Source organism: Tamandua tetradactyla, chromosome 17, assembly GCF_023851605.1.
Source record: "Tamandua tetradactyla isolate mTamTet1 chromosome 17, mTamTet1.pri, whole genome shotgun sequence".
NCBI lineage: Eukaryota > Metazoa > Chordata > Mammalia > Pilosa > Myrmecophagidae > Tamandua > Tamandua tetradactyla.
In genome coordinates, this window is record NC_135343.1 from 78172628 (window position 1) to 78190245 (window position 17618).

General features: G+C 36.9%; 1 protein-coding gene across 4 annotated transcripts in view; it reads left to right on the top strand.

Annotated features, from left to right (window-relative positions):
- The window catches only part of TTC27 (tetratricopeptide repeat domain 27), a 312437-nt gene that overhangs the window by 98573 nt on the left and 196246 nt on the right, over positions 1-17618 (top strand). For all 4 annotated transcript variants that reach the window (XM_077135030.1, XM_077135029.1, XM_077135028.1 and 1 more), the window contains one exon: positions 6661-6773. In XM_077135030.1, the coding sequence (XP_076991145.1) occupies positions 6661-6773 (113 nt within the window). The remainder of the gene's footprint in view (positions 1-6660; positions 6774-17618) is intronic.

The following is a 17618-nucleotide window of genomic DNA, read 5'->3' on the forward strand; positions in this document are numbered from 1 at the left end:
GAGTTGCTAGTTTACAGTTCTAAGGCTGAGAAAATGTCCCAATTAAAACAAGTCTATAGAAATGTCCAACCAAAGGCATCCAGGGAAAGATACCTTGGTTCAAGAAGGCCAAAGTTCAGGGTTTCTTTCTCAAGTGGAAGGGCACATAGCGAACACAGTCAGAGTTTCTCCTCATCTGGAAAGGCACATGGTGAACATGGTCAGGGTTCCTCTCTCATTTGGAAGGGCACATGGTGAACATGGCATCATCTGATAGCTTCTTCTCTTGACTTCCCATTTCATGAAGCTCCCCAGGAGGCATTTTCCTTCTTCATCTCCAAAGGTCACTGGCTGGTGGACTCTGCTTTTCATGGCTGTGTCGTTTTGCTCTGCGAATCTCCAATCTCCAAAATGTCTCCTCTTTTATAGGACTTCAGAAACTAATCAAGACCCACCCAAATGGGTGGAGACATGTCGTCACCTAATCCATTTTAACAACAGAAGAAACGGCTGCCTTTACAAAATGGGATTAGGATTAAAACATGGCTTTTCTAGGGGACACACATCCTTTCAAACCAGCACACTGCCCAAATTACTTTCAAATATGTTGGGACATCACAATAACCTGGACAAACCAACAAAATCTCACATCCTGTTCAAGATTCCATGTACTTACGGTGTTCATCTAACCTGATCATACAAGTTAAATTAGATAATGCGCTTAGATAACACCCAAAATATAAATTTTGCACCAAATAAGCATTTCTCCCTTTGGTCTCACACAGAGGTCAAAGTTTCATCTAACCTGATCATACAAGTTAAATTAGATAATGCACTTAGATAACACCCAAAATATAAATTTTGCACCAAATAAGCATTTCTCCCTTTGGTCTCACACAGAGGTCAAAGTTTTAAAGTATGGACCGTACCATCCTTAACCGTGTATTCTGATCTACCTTAGTCTTACCCAAATCAACTTTCTTCATATCTCTATTTGGAGTCTGATCCCTTTTTCAGCTTTATAAACAATTCCTATATAGGGCAGTGCTGACTCTCATAGCTTCAGAGCTCTAAGTCTGAGCCTCAGGTGTCACATTATACCTGAAGTTTCTGGAACTGACCAGGTTATATACAAGCAGCTCAGTATCTCAGAATTTAGAAATAACAGTTACAGCCCCTGAATATATGTGACTGCTTAAAAGCTTACAATCTAGGACCATTTACAATGCACCCCGACGTGATAACCCAAGCTCTTGACTTCAGTTCACTGAGTTTTTATAGTATAGTTAGTCCATAAGAGTGAGGCATGATAATATTTGTCTTTTTGTTTCTGACATTTCATTCAACATACAGTCCTTAAGGTTCTTACACCTAGTTGTATGCCTCACAACTTCATTCCTTCTTGTGGCTGCTCAGTAGCGCATTAAATTTATACACCATATCTTCCCCTTCCATTCGTCAGTTGTTGTACCCTTAGGCCACCTCCATCCATTATGAATCGTGAACATGGCCTCCATAAACGCTAGTGTACAGATGTTCATTCCTGTCTCCACACTCAGATCCTCCAGCATATGCTGAGCACCAGGGCTGTGGGATCATGACAGCCTCACCTCTCGCCTCCTGAGTAACCACCACGGTGCTCTCCAAGGGGCTGCACTTCTTAGTTTCCCTGTTGACAATGAATGGGTACATCTTTTTCTCCACATTTTCGCTAGCACTTGTTTTTCTCTGATCATTTGTGTTTGTGTGTATATATGTATATTTATATTTATTTATTTATTGAGATATCTTCACTATATACAGTCCATACATAGTGTACAATCAGTGACTCACAATGTCTTCACATAGCTGTATATTTATCACCGTGATTATTTTTAGAACATTCCTGCCTGCTGAGCCACCGTGGCCTGCCCTTATTTTTTCTTTTTACTTCATTTTCTGAATTGTTGCAAATGTTCTAAGAGATGATCATGGTGATGAATATACAGCTATGTGATGATAATGTGAGTTATTGATTATATACCGAGAATGGAATGATCATATGGTAAGAATGTTCATGTTTGTGTGTTATGTTGGAAAAAATTTAAAAATTAAAACACACACACACACACACACACACACAAAACATGTAGTTACAGGACAGATCCCAGAGTTTGTCATGGGCTACCATACAATCCTCTCAGATTTTTCCTTCTAACTGCTCCAGAATATAGGAGGCTAGAAGGCATAAATATTTTTATCACCACAATTGACTTTTTTTTCTTTTCTTGAAAAAGAACATATATACCAAAAAGCAATCAATTTCAAAGCACAGTACCACAATTAGTTGTAGAACATGTTTCAGAGTTTGGCATGGGTTACAATTCCACAATTTTAGGTTTTTACTTCTAGCTACTTCTAAGATACTGGAGGCTAAAAGAGATATCAACTTAATGATTCAGCAGTCACATTCATTTGTTAAATCCTATCTTCTCTGTATAACTCCACCATCACCTTTGATATTTCTATTCCTGTCTTTAGGGGTATTTGGGCTATGGCCATTCTAACCTTTTCATATTGGAAGGTTCTGTCAATAATATGGGGTAAGGAGAGATAGAAATGTCTGATGATCTGGAGGGACTGGGCCCTCTAAGTATTGGGACTTAGATGGTCCAGGGACCCATCTGGAGGTTGTATGTTTTTAGAAAGTTACTCCTGTGCATGGAACCCTTGTGGAATCTTGTATGTTGCCCTAGGTGTTCTTGGATTGACTGAAATTGTCCTAGTTGAGATTTGGCTTATGTAAGAGCAACCACAGAGTAGTCTCTCGACTCTATTTGAACTCTCTCTGCCACTGATACTTTATTAGTTACACTTCTTTTTCCCCTTTTGGTTAGAATGGAATTGTTGATCCCATGGTGCCAGGGCTGGACTCATCCCTGGTAGTCATCTCCCATGCCACCAAGGAGACTTTCACCCCTGAATGTCATGTCCCATGCAGAGGGGAGGCCAGTGATTTCACTTGCAGAATTGGGCTTAGAGAGTGTGAGGCCACATCTGAGCAACAAAAGAGGTCCTCCAGAAGTAACCCTTATGCATACCCATATGTAGGCTAAGGTTCTCTGCTACCTACATAAGCTTCACAAGGGTAATCCTCACGATCAAGGGCATGGCCCATTGATTTGGGTGTCCCTAAATTTTGACACAGTATCAGGGGATTCCCTGATGGTAAAATTTAATAGTTCCATATTTTTTCTCCCTTTGCCAGTACATCTTGATTATCTGGTTAGTATACTCCAGGATGTAGCCAGGCATGGCATTACATTGTTATACAGGATTAAATGACCTCTTTCTTATTCTGGGCTCCCTGTGTTTCAATTGTTCAAATGAGCTATACAGATAGGTTGAGTTAGATTGTACCACAGAAAATTCAAGTTCCACACCAAATAAACTTTTCTTCCTTTGGTATCAAAGATTATATGTGGTTCTAAAATAAAGACACTGTCTTCCTTACCCCTGTGTTCTGAATTACTTTACTCCCAACCTGATAGGCTTCATTCTTACCTCTAAGTATAAGTTATATATATAACTGTAAAAAACAGAAAAGAAGGAGTATAACAGAGAAAATAGGGTTCAACAAATGAGTGTGACTACGAAATCATTATATTGATATTTCTTTTCAGATGAATTTTTTTTTGAAGTACATGTACTTCAAAAATATACTTCCCTCATTTTTGAAGAACAGTTTATAAATTCTTGGTTGGCAGTTTTTCTCTTTCAGAATCTTAAATATATCATAGCAGTGCCTTCTTGCCTCCATGGTTTCTGCTGAGAAATGCACACGTAGTCTTATAGAACTTCCCTTGTATGTGATGGATCCCTTTTCTCTCACTCTTAGAATTCTCTCTCTGTCTTTGATGTTTGACAATCTCATTAGTAGGTGTCTTGGAGTAGGTCATTGTGGATCTATTCTGTTTGGGGTACGCTGCACTTCTGGGATCTGTAATTTTGTCTTTTATTAGAGATGGGAAACTTTCAGTGATTATTTCCTCTGTTATTCTTTCTGTTTCTTTTCCCTTCTCCTTCTGGAACATCCATAAAGTGTATATTTGCATGTTTCATCTTGTCATTTAATTCCCTGAGACTGTACTCATATTTTCTGTTTAGCATTTTAGATGTCCTGTCCTCTAGTTCACTAATCTTTTCTTCTCCCTCTTCACATCTGCTGTTTTAAGTTTGCATTTTGTTTTTCATCTCATCTCTGGTGCCTTTCATTCCCATAAGTACTTTGTTTTTTCAAGTTTGAGTTCTTTATGGTCACCCAGTGTCTTCTTTATATCCTTCATTTCTTTTGCCAGATCTTTCCTCAACTTGTTGATTTGATTTTTTAATGGATTAGCTTGTTTATTTGAACATTAATTAGTTGTTTCAACTCCTGTATTTCATTGGAAGTATTAGTTTGTTCCTTTGAATGGGCATATCTTCGTTTTTCCTACTGTGTCTTGTAATTTTTTGTTGGTGTTTTGACATTGGTTTCTTTGATTAGTTTATTCTGGAGGTTGTTTTCACTTTTTTACCTTGGGTTTTCTTGTTGTTTGGCTTTGTTCTCTATCTGTTATTTGGCATTAAGTGCAATTCATTCTAGACCTTCAGCATAGCTTCTGTTTAAATGATCAGAATTTTTCAGCTTTTGTTTTTCTGGTTCTTGCCCTGTGTAAAAGGAACCTTTTTGTTGTTGTTCAGAATGGCCTCCCCGGATATGATTGATCCCTATTAGATTTTCTCAGATAAGACAGGCCTGGGTCTCAGGAGGAGGGTGTGATCAGTATCCAATTTCCCTAAGGATGAGACCCTACAGGTTTTCAGATATTCCTCTGAAGCTTCTGGGCTGTGTGCTTTTCCTATCCACACAGCAGGGGGTGCTTGCCAGCCTGCAGCTGTCCAATGGTGTAAAGCGGTGCAGTGCCTTTAATTGTCAGCAGACCCTGTTCCTGCCAGGGGTGTGGTTTAGATAGAGGCTGAGGCTCACTTGATCATAGTGTATAATTCTTTTAAAGTGCTGTTGAACTTGGTTTGCTAGTATTTTGTTGAGAATTGTTCTATCTATATTCATAGGAGATACTGGTCTGTAATTTTCTTGTGGTATCGTTATCTTGCTTTCATATGGTTGTCTTTGTAGAATGATTTAAGGCGTGTCCCTTTCCCTTCAATTTTTTGTAGTTTGAGCAGGATTCTTTCTGCAGAGTTTGGTGGAATTTACCAGCGAAACCATCTGGTCCTGGGGTTTTCTTTGTTGGGAAGTTTTTGATTGCTGAGTCTGTCTTTACTAGTTACCGATTTGTTGGAATCTTCTGTTTCTTCTTGCGACAGTGTATATAGTTTGTATGTTTCTAGGAATTTGTCCATTTCATCTAGGCTACCTAATGTGTTGGTGCGCACTTTTTCATATTATCCACCTGTAGTCCTTTTTATATGACTGGGGTCATTTCTCATTTTAGTTATTTGTGCCTTCTCTTTCTCTCTCTCTGGTTAGTCTAACTAAAAATTTGTCAATTTTCTTGGTTTTTTTAAAGAACTAACTTTTGGTTGTGTTGATTCTCTCTATTGTTTGTTATTCTATATTTCATTTATTTCTGCTCTGATCTTTGTTATTTCCTTCCTTCCTTCTTGCTTTGGGTTTAATTTGCTCTTCTTTTTCTAGTTTTTCCAGTTTTGAGCTTTGGTCTCTTACTTTGAATCTTTCTTTTGTATGTAAGCATTTAGAGGTATACATTTCCTGCTTAGCACTATCTTTGCTGCATCTCATAAATTTTGCTATATTGTGTCTTTGTTTTATTTGCCTCAAGATATTTCCTGATTTCCTTTATGATTTCTCCTTTGACCTATTGGTTGCTAAGGACTGTGTGATTTGATTTCCACATATATGGTAATTTTCCAGATCTCCTTCTGGCAGTGACTTCTGTTTTCATTCCTGTATGGTCAGAGAAAATAATGTGTTTGATTTAAATTATTTTTAAATTTATTGAGGCTTTATCCCTTTTCAATTGAATGATCCACCTGATTTAAAAGTCTATGTATTCTGCTGTTGTGAGAAGTATTCTGTAAATGTTTATGTATATGTTCTTTATATGTTAAGTCTAGTTGGTTTATAATATTGTTCAGGTCTTTTATTTCCATGTTAATAATCTGTCTAGATGTTCTATCCACTATTGAAAGTGGTGTGTTGTTATCTCCTCCTATTAATGTAGAACCATTTATTTCTCCCTTCTAATTTGTCAATATTTGCTTCATATATTTTGGGCCTCTGCTGTTAGATGTATGTGTATTTATAAGTGTTTTGTCTTCTTGTTGAAGATTATATATTATCAATATATAGTGTCCTTTATCCATTATAGTAGCTTTTGGCTTAAAGTCTCTTTTTTTTTTTTATTTATTTGTTTATTTTTTACATGGGCAGGCATCAGGAAGTGAACCTGGATCTCCTGCATGGCAGGCAAGAACTCTGCCACTGGGCCACCGTTGCCCACCCATGAAGTCTCTTTTATCTGATATTCATGTAGCCACTCCACCTGTCTTTTGGTTACTAACCTTACTAATCTTGCAGAAAGAGTTATTCTCCCCCAGAAACCTACTGAATACTGCTTTATGTTGAATGATTGAAATTTCAGTTTTGGTCCAAATATTTTGTTTGTGTTTCACCAGAATCTTGAGCTCAGTGATGATACTCTTCTCGATGAGATAAAGTTAGCAGATTGTGAACAGTTTCAGATGCCTGACCTATGTGCTGAAGAGCTTGCTGTTATCCTTGGAGTCTGGTAAGTTAGATACTTTGAACACCTGGCATGTTGGTTCTTTTGTGTTTGCCATAGATTTTATTAGGATTTCTGAAGAGGATGAGTAGGAGAATCCTGTAATGCTTGTGAACGTCGAGAGGAAACAATTGGGCAGCAGTTAAAGGGTTACAGTGTTAAGAATTTCAGGAGTCCCCTGTGAGTTATTATACTCATTCTTCTCTCCTTCATAAAATTTCTTTGATTAGCCTTAACTAAGAATAGATTCTTTATGAAATATTAAAGGTAGATGAGAATGACTATTTTTTTATTAATTAAAAAAAGAATTAACAAAACAATTAGAAATCATTCCATTCTACATGTACAATCAGTAATTCTTAATAACATCACATAGTTGCATATTCATCATTTCTTAGTACATTTGCATCGATTTAGAAAAAGAAATAAAAAGACAACAGAATAAGAATTAAAACGATAATAGAAAGAAAAAGAAAAAAACCTATACCTCACATGCAGCTTCATTCAGTGTTTTAAAATAATTGCATTACAATTAGGTAGTATTGTGCTGTCCATTTCTGAGTTTTTACAGCCAGTGCCGTTGTACAGTCTGTATCCCTTCAGCTCCAATTACCCTTCTCTCTTTTTTTTTTTTTTAATTAACGGAAAAAAAGAAATTAACCCAACATTTAGAAATCATACCATTCTACATATGCAATCAGCAATTCTTAACATCATCACACAGATGCATGATCATCACTTCCCAGCACATTTGCATCGGTTTAGAAGAACTAGCAACATAACCGAAAAAGATATAGAATGTTAATATAGAGAAAAAAATAAAAGTAATAATAGTAAAATCAAAACAAAACAAAACAAAAACCTATAGCTCAGATGCAGCTTCATTCAGTGTTTTAACATGATTACTTTACAATTAGGTATTATTGTGCTGTCCATTTTTGAGTTTTTGTATCTAGTCCTGTTACACCGTCTGTATCCCTTCAACTCCAGTTGCCCATTATCTCACCCTGTTTCTACCTCCTGCTGGACTCTGTTACCAATGACATATTCCAAATTTATTCTCGAATGTTTGTTCACATCAGTGGGACCATACAGTATTTGTCCTTTAGTTTTTGGCTAGACTCACTCAGCATAATGTTCTCTAGGTCCATCCATGTTATTACATGCTTCATAAGTTTATCCTGTCTTAAAGCTGCATAGTATTCCATCGTATGTATATACCACAGTTTGTTTAGCCACTCTTCTGTTGATGGAGATTTTGGCTGTTTCCATCTCTTTGCAATTGTAAATAACGCTGCTATAAACATTGGTGTGCAAATGTCCGTTTGAGTTTTTGCCCTTAATTCCTTTGAGTAGATTCCCAGCAATGGTATTGCTGGGTCGTATGGCAATTCTATATTCAGCTTTTTGAGGAACCGCCAAACTGCCTTCCACAGAGGTTGCACCATTTGACATTCCCACCAACAGTGGATAAGTGTGCCTCTTTCACCGCATCCTCTCCAGCACTTGTCATTTTCTGTTTTGTTGATAATGGCCATTCTGGTGGGTGTGAGATGATATCTCATTGTGGTTTTGATTTGCATTTCTCTAATGGCCAGGGACATTGAGCATCTCTTCATGTGCCTTTTGGCCATTTGTATTTCCTCTTCTGATAGGTGTCTGTTCAAGTCTTTTTCCCATTTTGTAATTGGGTTGGCTGTCTTTTTGTTGTTGAGATGAACAATCTCTTTATAAATTCTGGATACTAGACCTTTATCTGATATATCATTTCCAAATATTGTCTCCCATTGTGTAGGCTGTCTTTCTACTTTCTTGATGAAGTTCTTTGATGCACAAAAGTGTTGAATTTTGAGGAGCTCCCATTTATTTATTTCCTTCTTCAGTGTTCTTGCTTTAGGTTTAAGGTCCATAAAACCGCCTCCAGTTGTAAGATCCATAAGATATCTCCCAACATTTTCCTCTAACTGTTTTATGGTCTTAGACCTAATGTTTAGATCTTTGATCCATTTTGAGTTAACTTTTGTATAGGGTGTGAGAGATGGGTCTTCTTTCATTCTTTTGCATATAGATATCCAGTTCTCTAGGCACCATTTATTGAAGAGACTGTTCTGCCCCAGTGAGTTGGCTTGACTGCCTTATCAAAGATCAAATGTCCATAGATGAGAGGGTCTATATCTGAGCACTCTGTTCGATTCCATTGGTCGATATATCCATCTTTATGCCAGTACCATGCTGTTTTGACCACTGTGGCTTCATAATATGCCTTAAAGTCCGGCATCGCTAGACCTCCAGCTTCGTTTTTTTTCCTCAAGATGTTTTTAGCAGTTCGGGGCACCCTGCCCTTCCAGATAAATTTGCTTATTGGTTTTTCTAATTCTGAAAAATAAGTTGTTGGGATTTTGATTGGTATTGCATTGAATCTGTAAATCAATTTAGGTAGGATTGACATCTTAACTATATTTAGTCTTCCAATCCATGAACACGGTATGCCCTTCCATCTATTTAGGTCTTCTGTGATTTCTTTTAGCAGTTTTTTGTAGTTTTCTTTATATAGGTTTTTTGTCTCTTTAGTTAAATTTATTCCTAGGTATTTTATTCTTTTAGTTGCAATTGTAAATGGGATTCATTTCTTGATTTCCCCCTCAGCTTGTTCATTACTAGTGTATAGAAATGCTACAGATTTTTGAATGTTGATCTTGTAACCTGCTACTTTGCTGTACTCATTTATTAGCTCTAGTAGTTTTGTTGTGGATTTTTCCGGGTTTTCGACGTATAGTATCATATCATCTGCAAACAGTGATAGTTTTACTTCTTCCTTTCCAATTTTGATGCCTTATATTTCTTTTTCTTGTCTAATTGCTTTGGCTAGAACTTCTAACACAATGTTCAATAATAGTGGTGATAGTGGACATCCTTGTCTTGTTCCTGATCTTAGGGGGAAAGTTTTCAATTTTTCCCCATTGAGGATGATATTAGCTGTGGGTTTTTCATATATTCCCTCTATCATTTTAAGGAAGTTCCCTTGTATTCCTATCTTTTGAAGTGTTTTCAACAGGAAAGGATGTTGAATCTTGTCAAATACCTTCTCTGCATCAATTGAGATGATCATGTGATTTTTCTGCTTTGATTTGTTGATATGGTGTATTACATTAATTGATTTTCTTATGTTGAACCATCCTTGCATACCTGGGATGAATCCTACTTGGTCAAGATGTATAATTCTTTTAATGTGTTGTTGGATACGATTTGCTAGAATTTTGTTGAGGATTTTTGCATCTGTATTCATTAGAGAGATTGGTCTGTAGTTTTCTTTTTTTGTAATATCTTTGCCTGGTTTTGGTATGAGGGTGATGTTGGCTTCATAGAATGAATTAGGTAGTTTTCCCTCCAATTCGATTTTTTTGAAGAGTTTGAGGAGAATTGGTACTAATTCTTTCTGGAACGTTTGGTAGAATTCACATGTGAAGCCATCTGGTCCTGGACTTTTCTTTTTAGGAAGATTTTGAATGACTAATTCAATTTCTTTACTTGTGATTGGTTTGTTGAGGTCATCTATGTCTTCTTGAGTCAAAGTTGGTTGTTCATGTCTTTCCAGGAACCCGTCCATTTCCTCTAAATTGTTGTATTTATTAGCGTAAAGTTGTTCATAGTATCCTGTTATTACCTCCTTTATTTCTGTGAGGTCAGTAGTTATGTCTCCTCTTCCATTTCTGATCTTATTTATTTGCATCCTCTTTCTTCTTCTTTTTGTCAGTCTTGATAAGGGCGCATCAATCTTATTGATTTTCTCATAGAACCAACTTCTGGTCTTATTGATTTTCTCTGTTGTTTTCATGTTTTCAATTTCATTTATTTCTGCTTTGATCTTTGTTATTTCTTTACTTTTGCTTGCTTTCCGATTAGTTTGCTGTTCTTTCTCCAATTCTTCCAAGTGAACAGTTAATTCCTGAATTTTTGCCTTTTCTTCTTTTCTGATATAGGCATTTAGGGCAATAAATTTCCCTCTTAGCACTGCCTTTGCTGCATCCCATAAGTTTTGATGTGTTGTGTTTTCATTTTCATTTGCCTCGAGGTATTTACTAATTTCTCTTGCAATTTCTTCTTTGACCCACTCGTTGTTTAAGAGTGTGTTGTTGAGCCTCCACGTATTTGTGAATTTTCTGGCATTCCGCCTATTATTGATTTCCAACTTCATTCCTTTATGATCCGAGAAAGTGTTGTGTATGATTTCAATCTTTTTAAATTTTTTAAGACTTGCTTTGTGACCCAGCATGTGGTCTATCTTTGAGAACGATCCATGAGCACTTGAGAAAAAGGTGTATCCTGCTGTTGTGGGATTTAATGTCCTATAAATGTCTGTTAAGTCTAGCTCATTTATAGTAATATTCAGATTCTCTATTTCTTTATTGATCCTCTGTCTAGATGTTCTGTCCATTGATGAGAGTGGTGAATTGAAGTCTCCAACTATTATGGTATATGAGTCTATTTCCCTTTTCAGTGTTTGCAGTGTATTCCTCACGTATTTTGGGGCATTCTGGTTCGGTGCGTAAATATTTATGATTGTTATGTCTTCTTGTTTAATTGTTCCTTTTATTAGTATATAGTGTCCTTCTTTGTCTCTTTTAACTGTTTTACATTTGAAGTCTAATTTGTTGGATATTAGTATAGCCACTCCTGCTCTTTTCTGGTTGTTATTTGCATGAAATATCTTTTCCCAACCTCTCACTTTCAACCTATATTTATCTTTGGGTCTAAGATGTGTTTCCTGTAGACAGCATATAGAAGGATCCCGTTTTTAATCCATTCTGCCATTCTATGTCTTTTGATTGGGGAATTCAGTCCATTAACATTTAGTGTTATTACTGTTTGATAATATTTTCCTCTACCATTTTGCCTTTTGTATTATATATATCATATCTGACTTTCCTTCTTTCTACACTCTTCTCCATACCTCTCTCTTCTGTCTTTTTGTATCTGACTCTAGTGCTCCCTTTAGTATTTCTTGCAGAGCTGGTCTCTTGGTCACAAATTCTCTCAGTGACTTTCTGTCTGAGAATGTTTTAATTTCTCCCTCATTTTTGAAGGACAATTTTGCTGGATATAGGAGTCTTGGTTGGCAGTTTTTCTCTTTTAGTAATTTAAATATATCATCCCACTGTCTTCTAGCCTCCATGGTTTCTGCTGAGAAATCTACACATAGTCTTATTGGGTTTCCCTTGTATGTGATGGATTGTTTTTCTCTTGCTGCTTTCAAGATCCTCTCTTTCTCTTTGACCTCTGACATTCTAACTAGTAAGTGTCTTGGAGAACGCCTGTTTGGGTCTAATCTCTTTGGGGTGTGCTGCACTTCTTGGATCTGTAATTTTAGGTCTTTCATAAGAGTTGGGAAATTTTCAGTCGAAATTTCTTCCATTAGTTTTTCTCCTCCTTTTCCCTTCTCTTCTCCTTCTGGGACACCCACAACACGTATATTTGTGCCCTTCATATTGTCCTTGAGTTCCCTGATACCCTGTTCAAATTTTTCCATTCTTTTCCCGATAGTTTCTGTTTGTTTTTGGAATTCAGATGTTCCATCCTCCAAATCACTAATTCTATCTTCTCTCTCTTTGAATCTATCATTGTAGGTATCCATTGTTTTTTCTATCTTTTCTACTTTGTCCTTCACTTCCATAAGTTCTGTGATTTGTTTTTTCAGTTTTTCTATTTCTGCTTTATGTTCAGCCCATGTCTTCTTCATGTCCTCCCTCAATTTATCAATTTCGTTTTTGAAGAGGTTTTCCATTTCTGTCCGTATATTCAGCATTAGTTGTCTCAGCTCCTGTATCTCATTTGAACTATTGGTTTGTTCTTTTGACTGGGCCATATTTTCAATTATTTGAGCGTGATCCATTATCTTCTGTTTGCGTCTGCGCATTTAGACAGATTTCCCTGGGTGTTGGATCCAAAAGTTTGGAAGATTTTTCTGTGAAATCTCTGGGTTCTGTTTTTCTTATCCTGCCCAGTAGGTGGCGCTCGTGGCACACATTTGTCTGTGGGTCCCACCAATAAAAGGTGCTGTGGGTCCTTTAACTTTGTTAAACTCTCGCCGTCCGGGAGGTTCGCTAGCCGAAGCGGCTTGGAAGAGTGTGAGCCGGCCCGGGGTCCGAACGCAGGGAGGGTCGCTGGCCGTCGCAGCCCGGGAAAGCGCCCGTCCGAATTTCCTAGTCGGCCCGGGGCGACAAGCGTGGCGGGAGGGCACCAGCGGCAGCGGCCCGCCCGGGAGAGTGCACATTCCCGGGGAGTCACGGGTTTGGAAGGGGCCTCCCCCACCCGTCACCATTCTCCGCGGCCTGGGGATTTCCGATCCAATTCTCTCAGTTGGTCCGGGGGGCCGTGCGTGGTGTGGGTGCCAGCCGCCACGGTTTCAGGGGACCCGAGAATGACTATTTTGACATTTGAGGATATTTATATTTCAAAGGATAGCATTATTTTAATACTGTTGAACCTTATGTGTGATGAGAATAGCTTTTCTTTTTTTTCTTTTCTTCCTATTTTGAAGCAGTTTCAAAGTTGCAAGATAATTGCAAAAGCAGTGCAGAAAACTTTCAGGATAAATTTCCAACATAATACCCTGTGACCTTGAGTACTTTAGTGTGCATTTCTAATAAACAGTGGTATTTCTGTACATAGCCATAATACTGCTATCAAAATCAAGAAATTAACATTCATATTTTGCTGTCATTTAATTCTCAACCTCTATTCAATTTTTCCTGTTGTCCTTCAGATCTCCTTTATAGCAAAAGGATCTAGCCCAGAACATGTGTTTTATATATATGTTTATCATTATCTTTAGCTTCTGTCAACCTGGAGTTGTCAACCCTCATTTTTGCTTTACTTGCATGATCTTGACACTTTAGAACTTACAAGGCAGTTATTTAGTAGTCTTTCTCTCGATTTGTCTGATTTTTGTGTGTGTGTGATTAAAATCAGGTGATTCATCTTTAGCAGGATATCAGAGAAGTGAACCTTTGTGGTTCCATTGCATCCTTGCAGGTGGTATGTAAATTGAATGTGTTGCACTAAGGCAATGTTAACTTTGATGACTTAAAGTGCTGTCTGTCAAACATCTCCTCTATGAAGTAATTCATGTTCATTTTGTAACTGTTTTTTTTTGTATGTGTGTTTTTGGGGGGTGCATGGTCCAGGAATCAAACGAGGGTCTCTTGCATGTAAGGCATTCTACCACTGAATCACCCATGTACCCTGTAATTGGTATTTTGTAGGAAGGTACTTTTAGATTATGTAAATATATCATTCTTCATCCAATTTTACATTTAGTCATTCATTCATTTTTATTAGTAGGAATTTACAGATCTCTGTATTATTCAGTGGTATATAATCTTTCATTATTTATTTATTTTTTTACTTATTAATTTAAAAATTTTTAAAACATAGCAAACATTCTCAACATATGATCATTCCATTCTACATATACACTGAGTAATTCACAACATCATCACACAGTTGCATATCCATCATCACGGTCACCTCTCAGAACATCCACATCAATCTAGAAAAAGAAACAAAAAGGAAACAGAAAAAAATTCATACATACCATAATCTCCACCCCTCCCCAGCATCAACTACCAGCACCTCAATCCACTAAATTTATTTTAACATTTGTTCCCCTGTCATCCACTTTTATTCTGTATGTTTCACTCATCTGTCAACAAGGCAGACAAAAGGAGCATCAGACACAAGGCTCTCACAACCACATAGTCACACTGCAACAGCCGCACCACTGTATAACCAACTCCAAGAAGCACGGCCACTGGAACACAGCTTCACATCCTCAGGCAGTTCCCTAGAGCCTCTCCACTACATCTATTTATTTATTTATTCATCACATAGTTGTATATTCATCATCATGATACTTTCTTAGAACATTAGCATTGATTCAGAGAAAGAAAGAAAAAGAAAAAAAAAATTCATATATACCATACCCCTTACCCCTCCGTTTCATTGATCACTAGCATTTCAATCTCCTAAATTTATTTTAACGTTTGTTCCCCCTATTATCTATTTATTTTTAATTGTTATGTTTTACTCATCTGTCCATAACGTAGATAAAAGAATTTCACAGTCACACAATCACCTTGCAAAAGCTATATTATTATACAGTCATCTTCAAGAAACATGGCTACTGGAACACAGCTCTACATTTTCAGGTCCATCCATATTGTTACATCATAACTTTATTCTGTCTTACAGATGCATAATATTCCATTGTATGTGTATACCACAGCTTATTTAGCCACTTGTCTGTTGATGGACATTTAGGCTGTTTCCATCTCTTGACAATTGTAAATAATGCTGCTGTACACATTGGTGTACAAATGTCCATTTGTGTCTTTGTCCTCATGTCCTCTAAGTAGATACCTGGCAATGGTTTTGCTGCGTCATATGGCAATTCTGAACTTAGCTTCCTGAGGACCCGCCAAACTGCCTTCCACAGCAGCATATCATTTGACATTCTCACCAACGGTGGATAAGTGTGCCTCTTTCTCCACATCCTCTCCAGCACTTGTCATTTTCTGTTTTATTGATAATGGCCATTATGGTGGGTATGAGATGATATCTCATTGTGGTTTTGATTTGCATTTCTCTACTAGTCAGTGAAGTTGAGTATCTTTTCATGTGCCTTTTGGCCATCTGTATTTCCTCTTCTGAGAAGTATCTGTTCAAGTCTTTTGCCCATTTTATAATTGAGTTGTCTTTTTTTGTTGTTGAGTTGAACAATCTCTGTATATTCTGGATAGTAGACCTTCATCTTATATATCGTTTGCAAATATTGTCTCCCATTCTGTCTGCTAACTTTTTACTTTCTTCACGAAGTTCTTTTATGCACAAAAGTGTTTAATTTGAGGAGTTCCCATTTCCTTCTTTCTTTCTTCAGTGCTCCTGCTTTGGGTGTAAGTTCTAGGACACCACCTCCTATTATAAGATTTATATGATATTTCCCTACATTTTCTTCTAAAAGTTTTATGGTCTTAGATCTAATGTTTAGGTCTTTGATCCATTTTGAGTCAGTTTTGTGTAGGGTGTGAGATATGGATCCTCTATTGTTCTTTTGCATATGGATATCCAGTTCTCTAGGCACCATGTATTGAAGAGACTTCTTTTCCAGGTGAGTTGGCTTGACTGCCTTATCAAAGATCAGTTGTCCATACATGAGAGGGTCTATATCTGAACACTCTATTCAATTCCATTTGTCAGTATATCTATCTTTATGCCAGTACCATGATGTTTTGACCACTGTAGCATCATAACACACCTCAAAGTCAGGTAGCATGAGACCTCCGACTCTGTTTTTCTTTCTCAGGATACTTTTAGCTATTCGGGGCACCCTCCCAATCCAATTAAATTTGGTTATTGATTTTTCTATTTCTGAAAAGTAAGTTTTTGGGATTTTAATTGGTATTGTATCAAATCTGCAAATCAATTTAGGTAGAACTGGCATCTTAACTATATTTAGCCTTCCAATCTATGAACACGGTATGCCCTTCCATTTATTTAGGTCTTCTCTGATTTCTTTTAACAAATTCTTGTAGTTTTCTTTGTAAAGGTCTTTTGTCTCTTTTAATTAAATTTATTCCTAAATATTTTATTCTTTTGGTTGCAATTGTAAATGGATTTTTTTCATGATTTCCCCCTCAGGCTATTCATTACTAGTGTATAAAAACACTACACATTTTTGAGTGTTGATCTTGTAACCAGCCATAAAGCTATAAATGCTTTACTCATTTATTAGCTCTAGTAGTTTTGTTTTGGAATTTTCGGGGTTTTCAACATGTAGTATCATATCAGCAAACAGTGAGAGTTTTACTTCTTCCTTTACAATTCTGGTGCCTTGTATTTCTTTTTCTTGTCTAATTGCTGTGGCTAGAATTTTCAACACAATGTTGAATACCAGTGGTGATGGTGGACATCCTTCTATTGCTTTCAGTTTTTCCCCATTGAGGATGATGTTAGCTGTGGGTTTTTCATATATTCCCTTTATCATTTTGAGGAAGTTCCCTTCTGTTCCTATCCTTTGAAGTGTTTTCTACGGGAAAGGATGTTGAATTTTGTCAAATGCCTTTTCTGCATCAATCGAATTGATCATGTGGTTTTTCTGCTTTGATTTGTTCATATGATATATTGCATTAATTGATTTTCTTATATTGAACCATCCTTGCATACCTGGGATGAATCCTACTTGGTCATGGTGGATAATTCTTTTAATGTGCTGCTGAATTCGATTTGTAAGAATTTTGTTGAGGATTTTTGCATCTATATTCATTAGAGAGATTGGTCTGTAGTTTTCTTTTTTTGTAATGTCTTAGTCTGGCTTTGGTATGAGGGTGAATGAGTAGAATGAGTTAGGTTCCTTTCCCACCTCTTCAGGTTTTTTGAAGAGTTTTAGCAGGATTGGTACTAATTCTTTCTTGAGTGTTTGGTAGAATTCACATGTGAAGCCGTCTGGTCCTGGACTTTTCTCTTTGGGGTGCTTCTTAATGACTGATTCAATTTCTTTAGTTGTAATTGGTTTGTTAAGGTCATCTATTTCTTTTTGAGTCAGTGTTGGTTGTTCATGCCTTTCTAGGAAGTTGTCCATTTTATCTACATTGTCTAGTTTATTAGCATAAAGTTGTTCACAGTATCCTCTCCTTCTTTCCTTTATTTCTGTCAGGTCAGTGGTTATGTCTGCTCTTCCATTTCTGATTTTATTTATTTCCATCTTCTCTCTCCTTCTTTTTGTCAACCTTGCTAAGGGTCCATCAATCTTATTGATTTTCTCATAGAACCAATTTCCAGTTTTATTGATTTTCT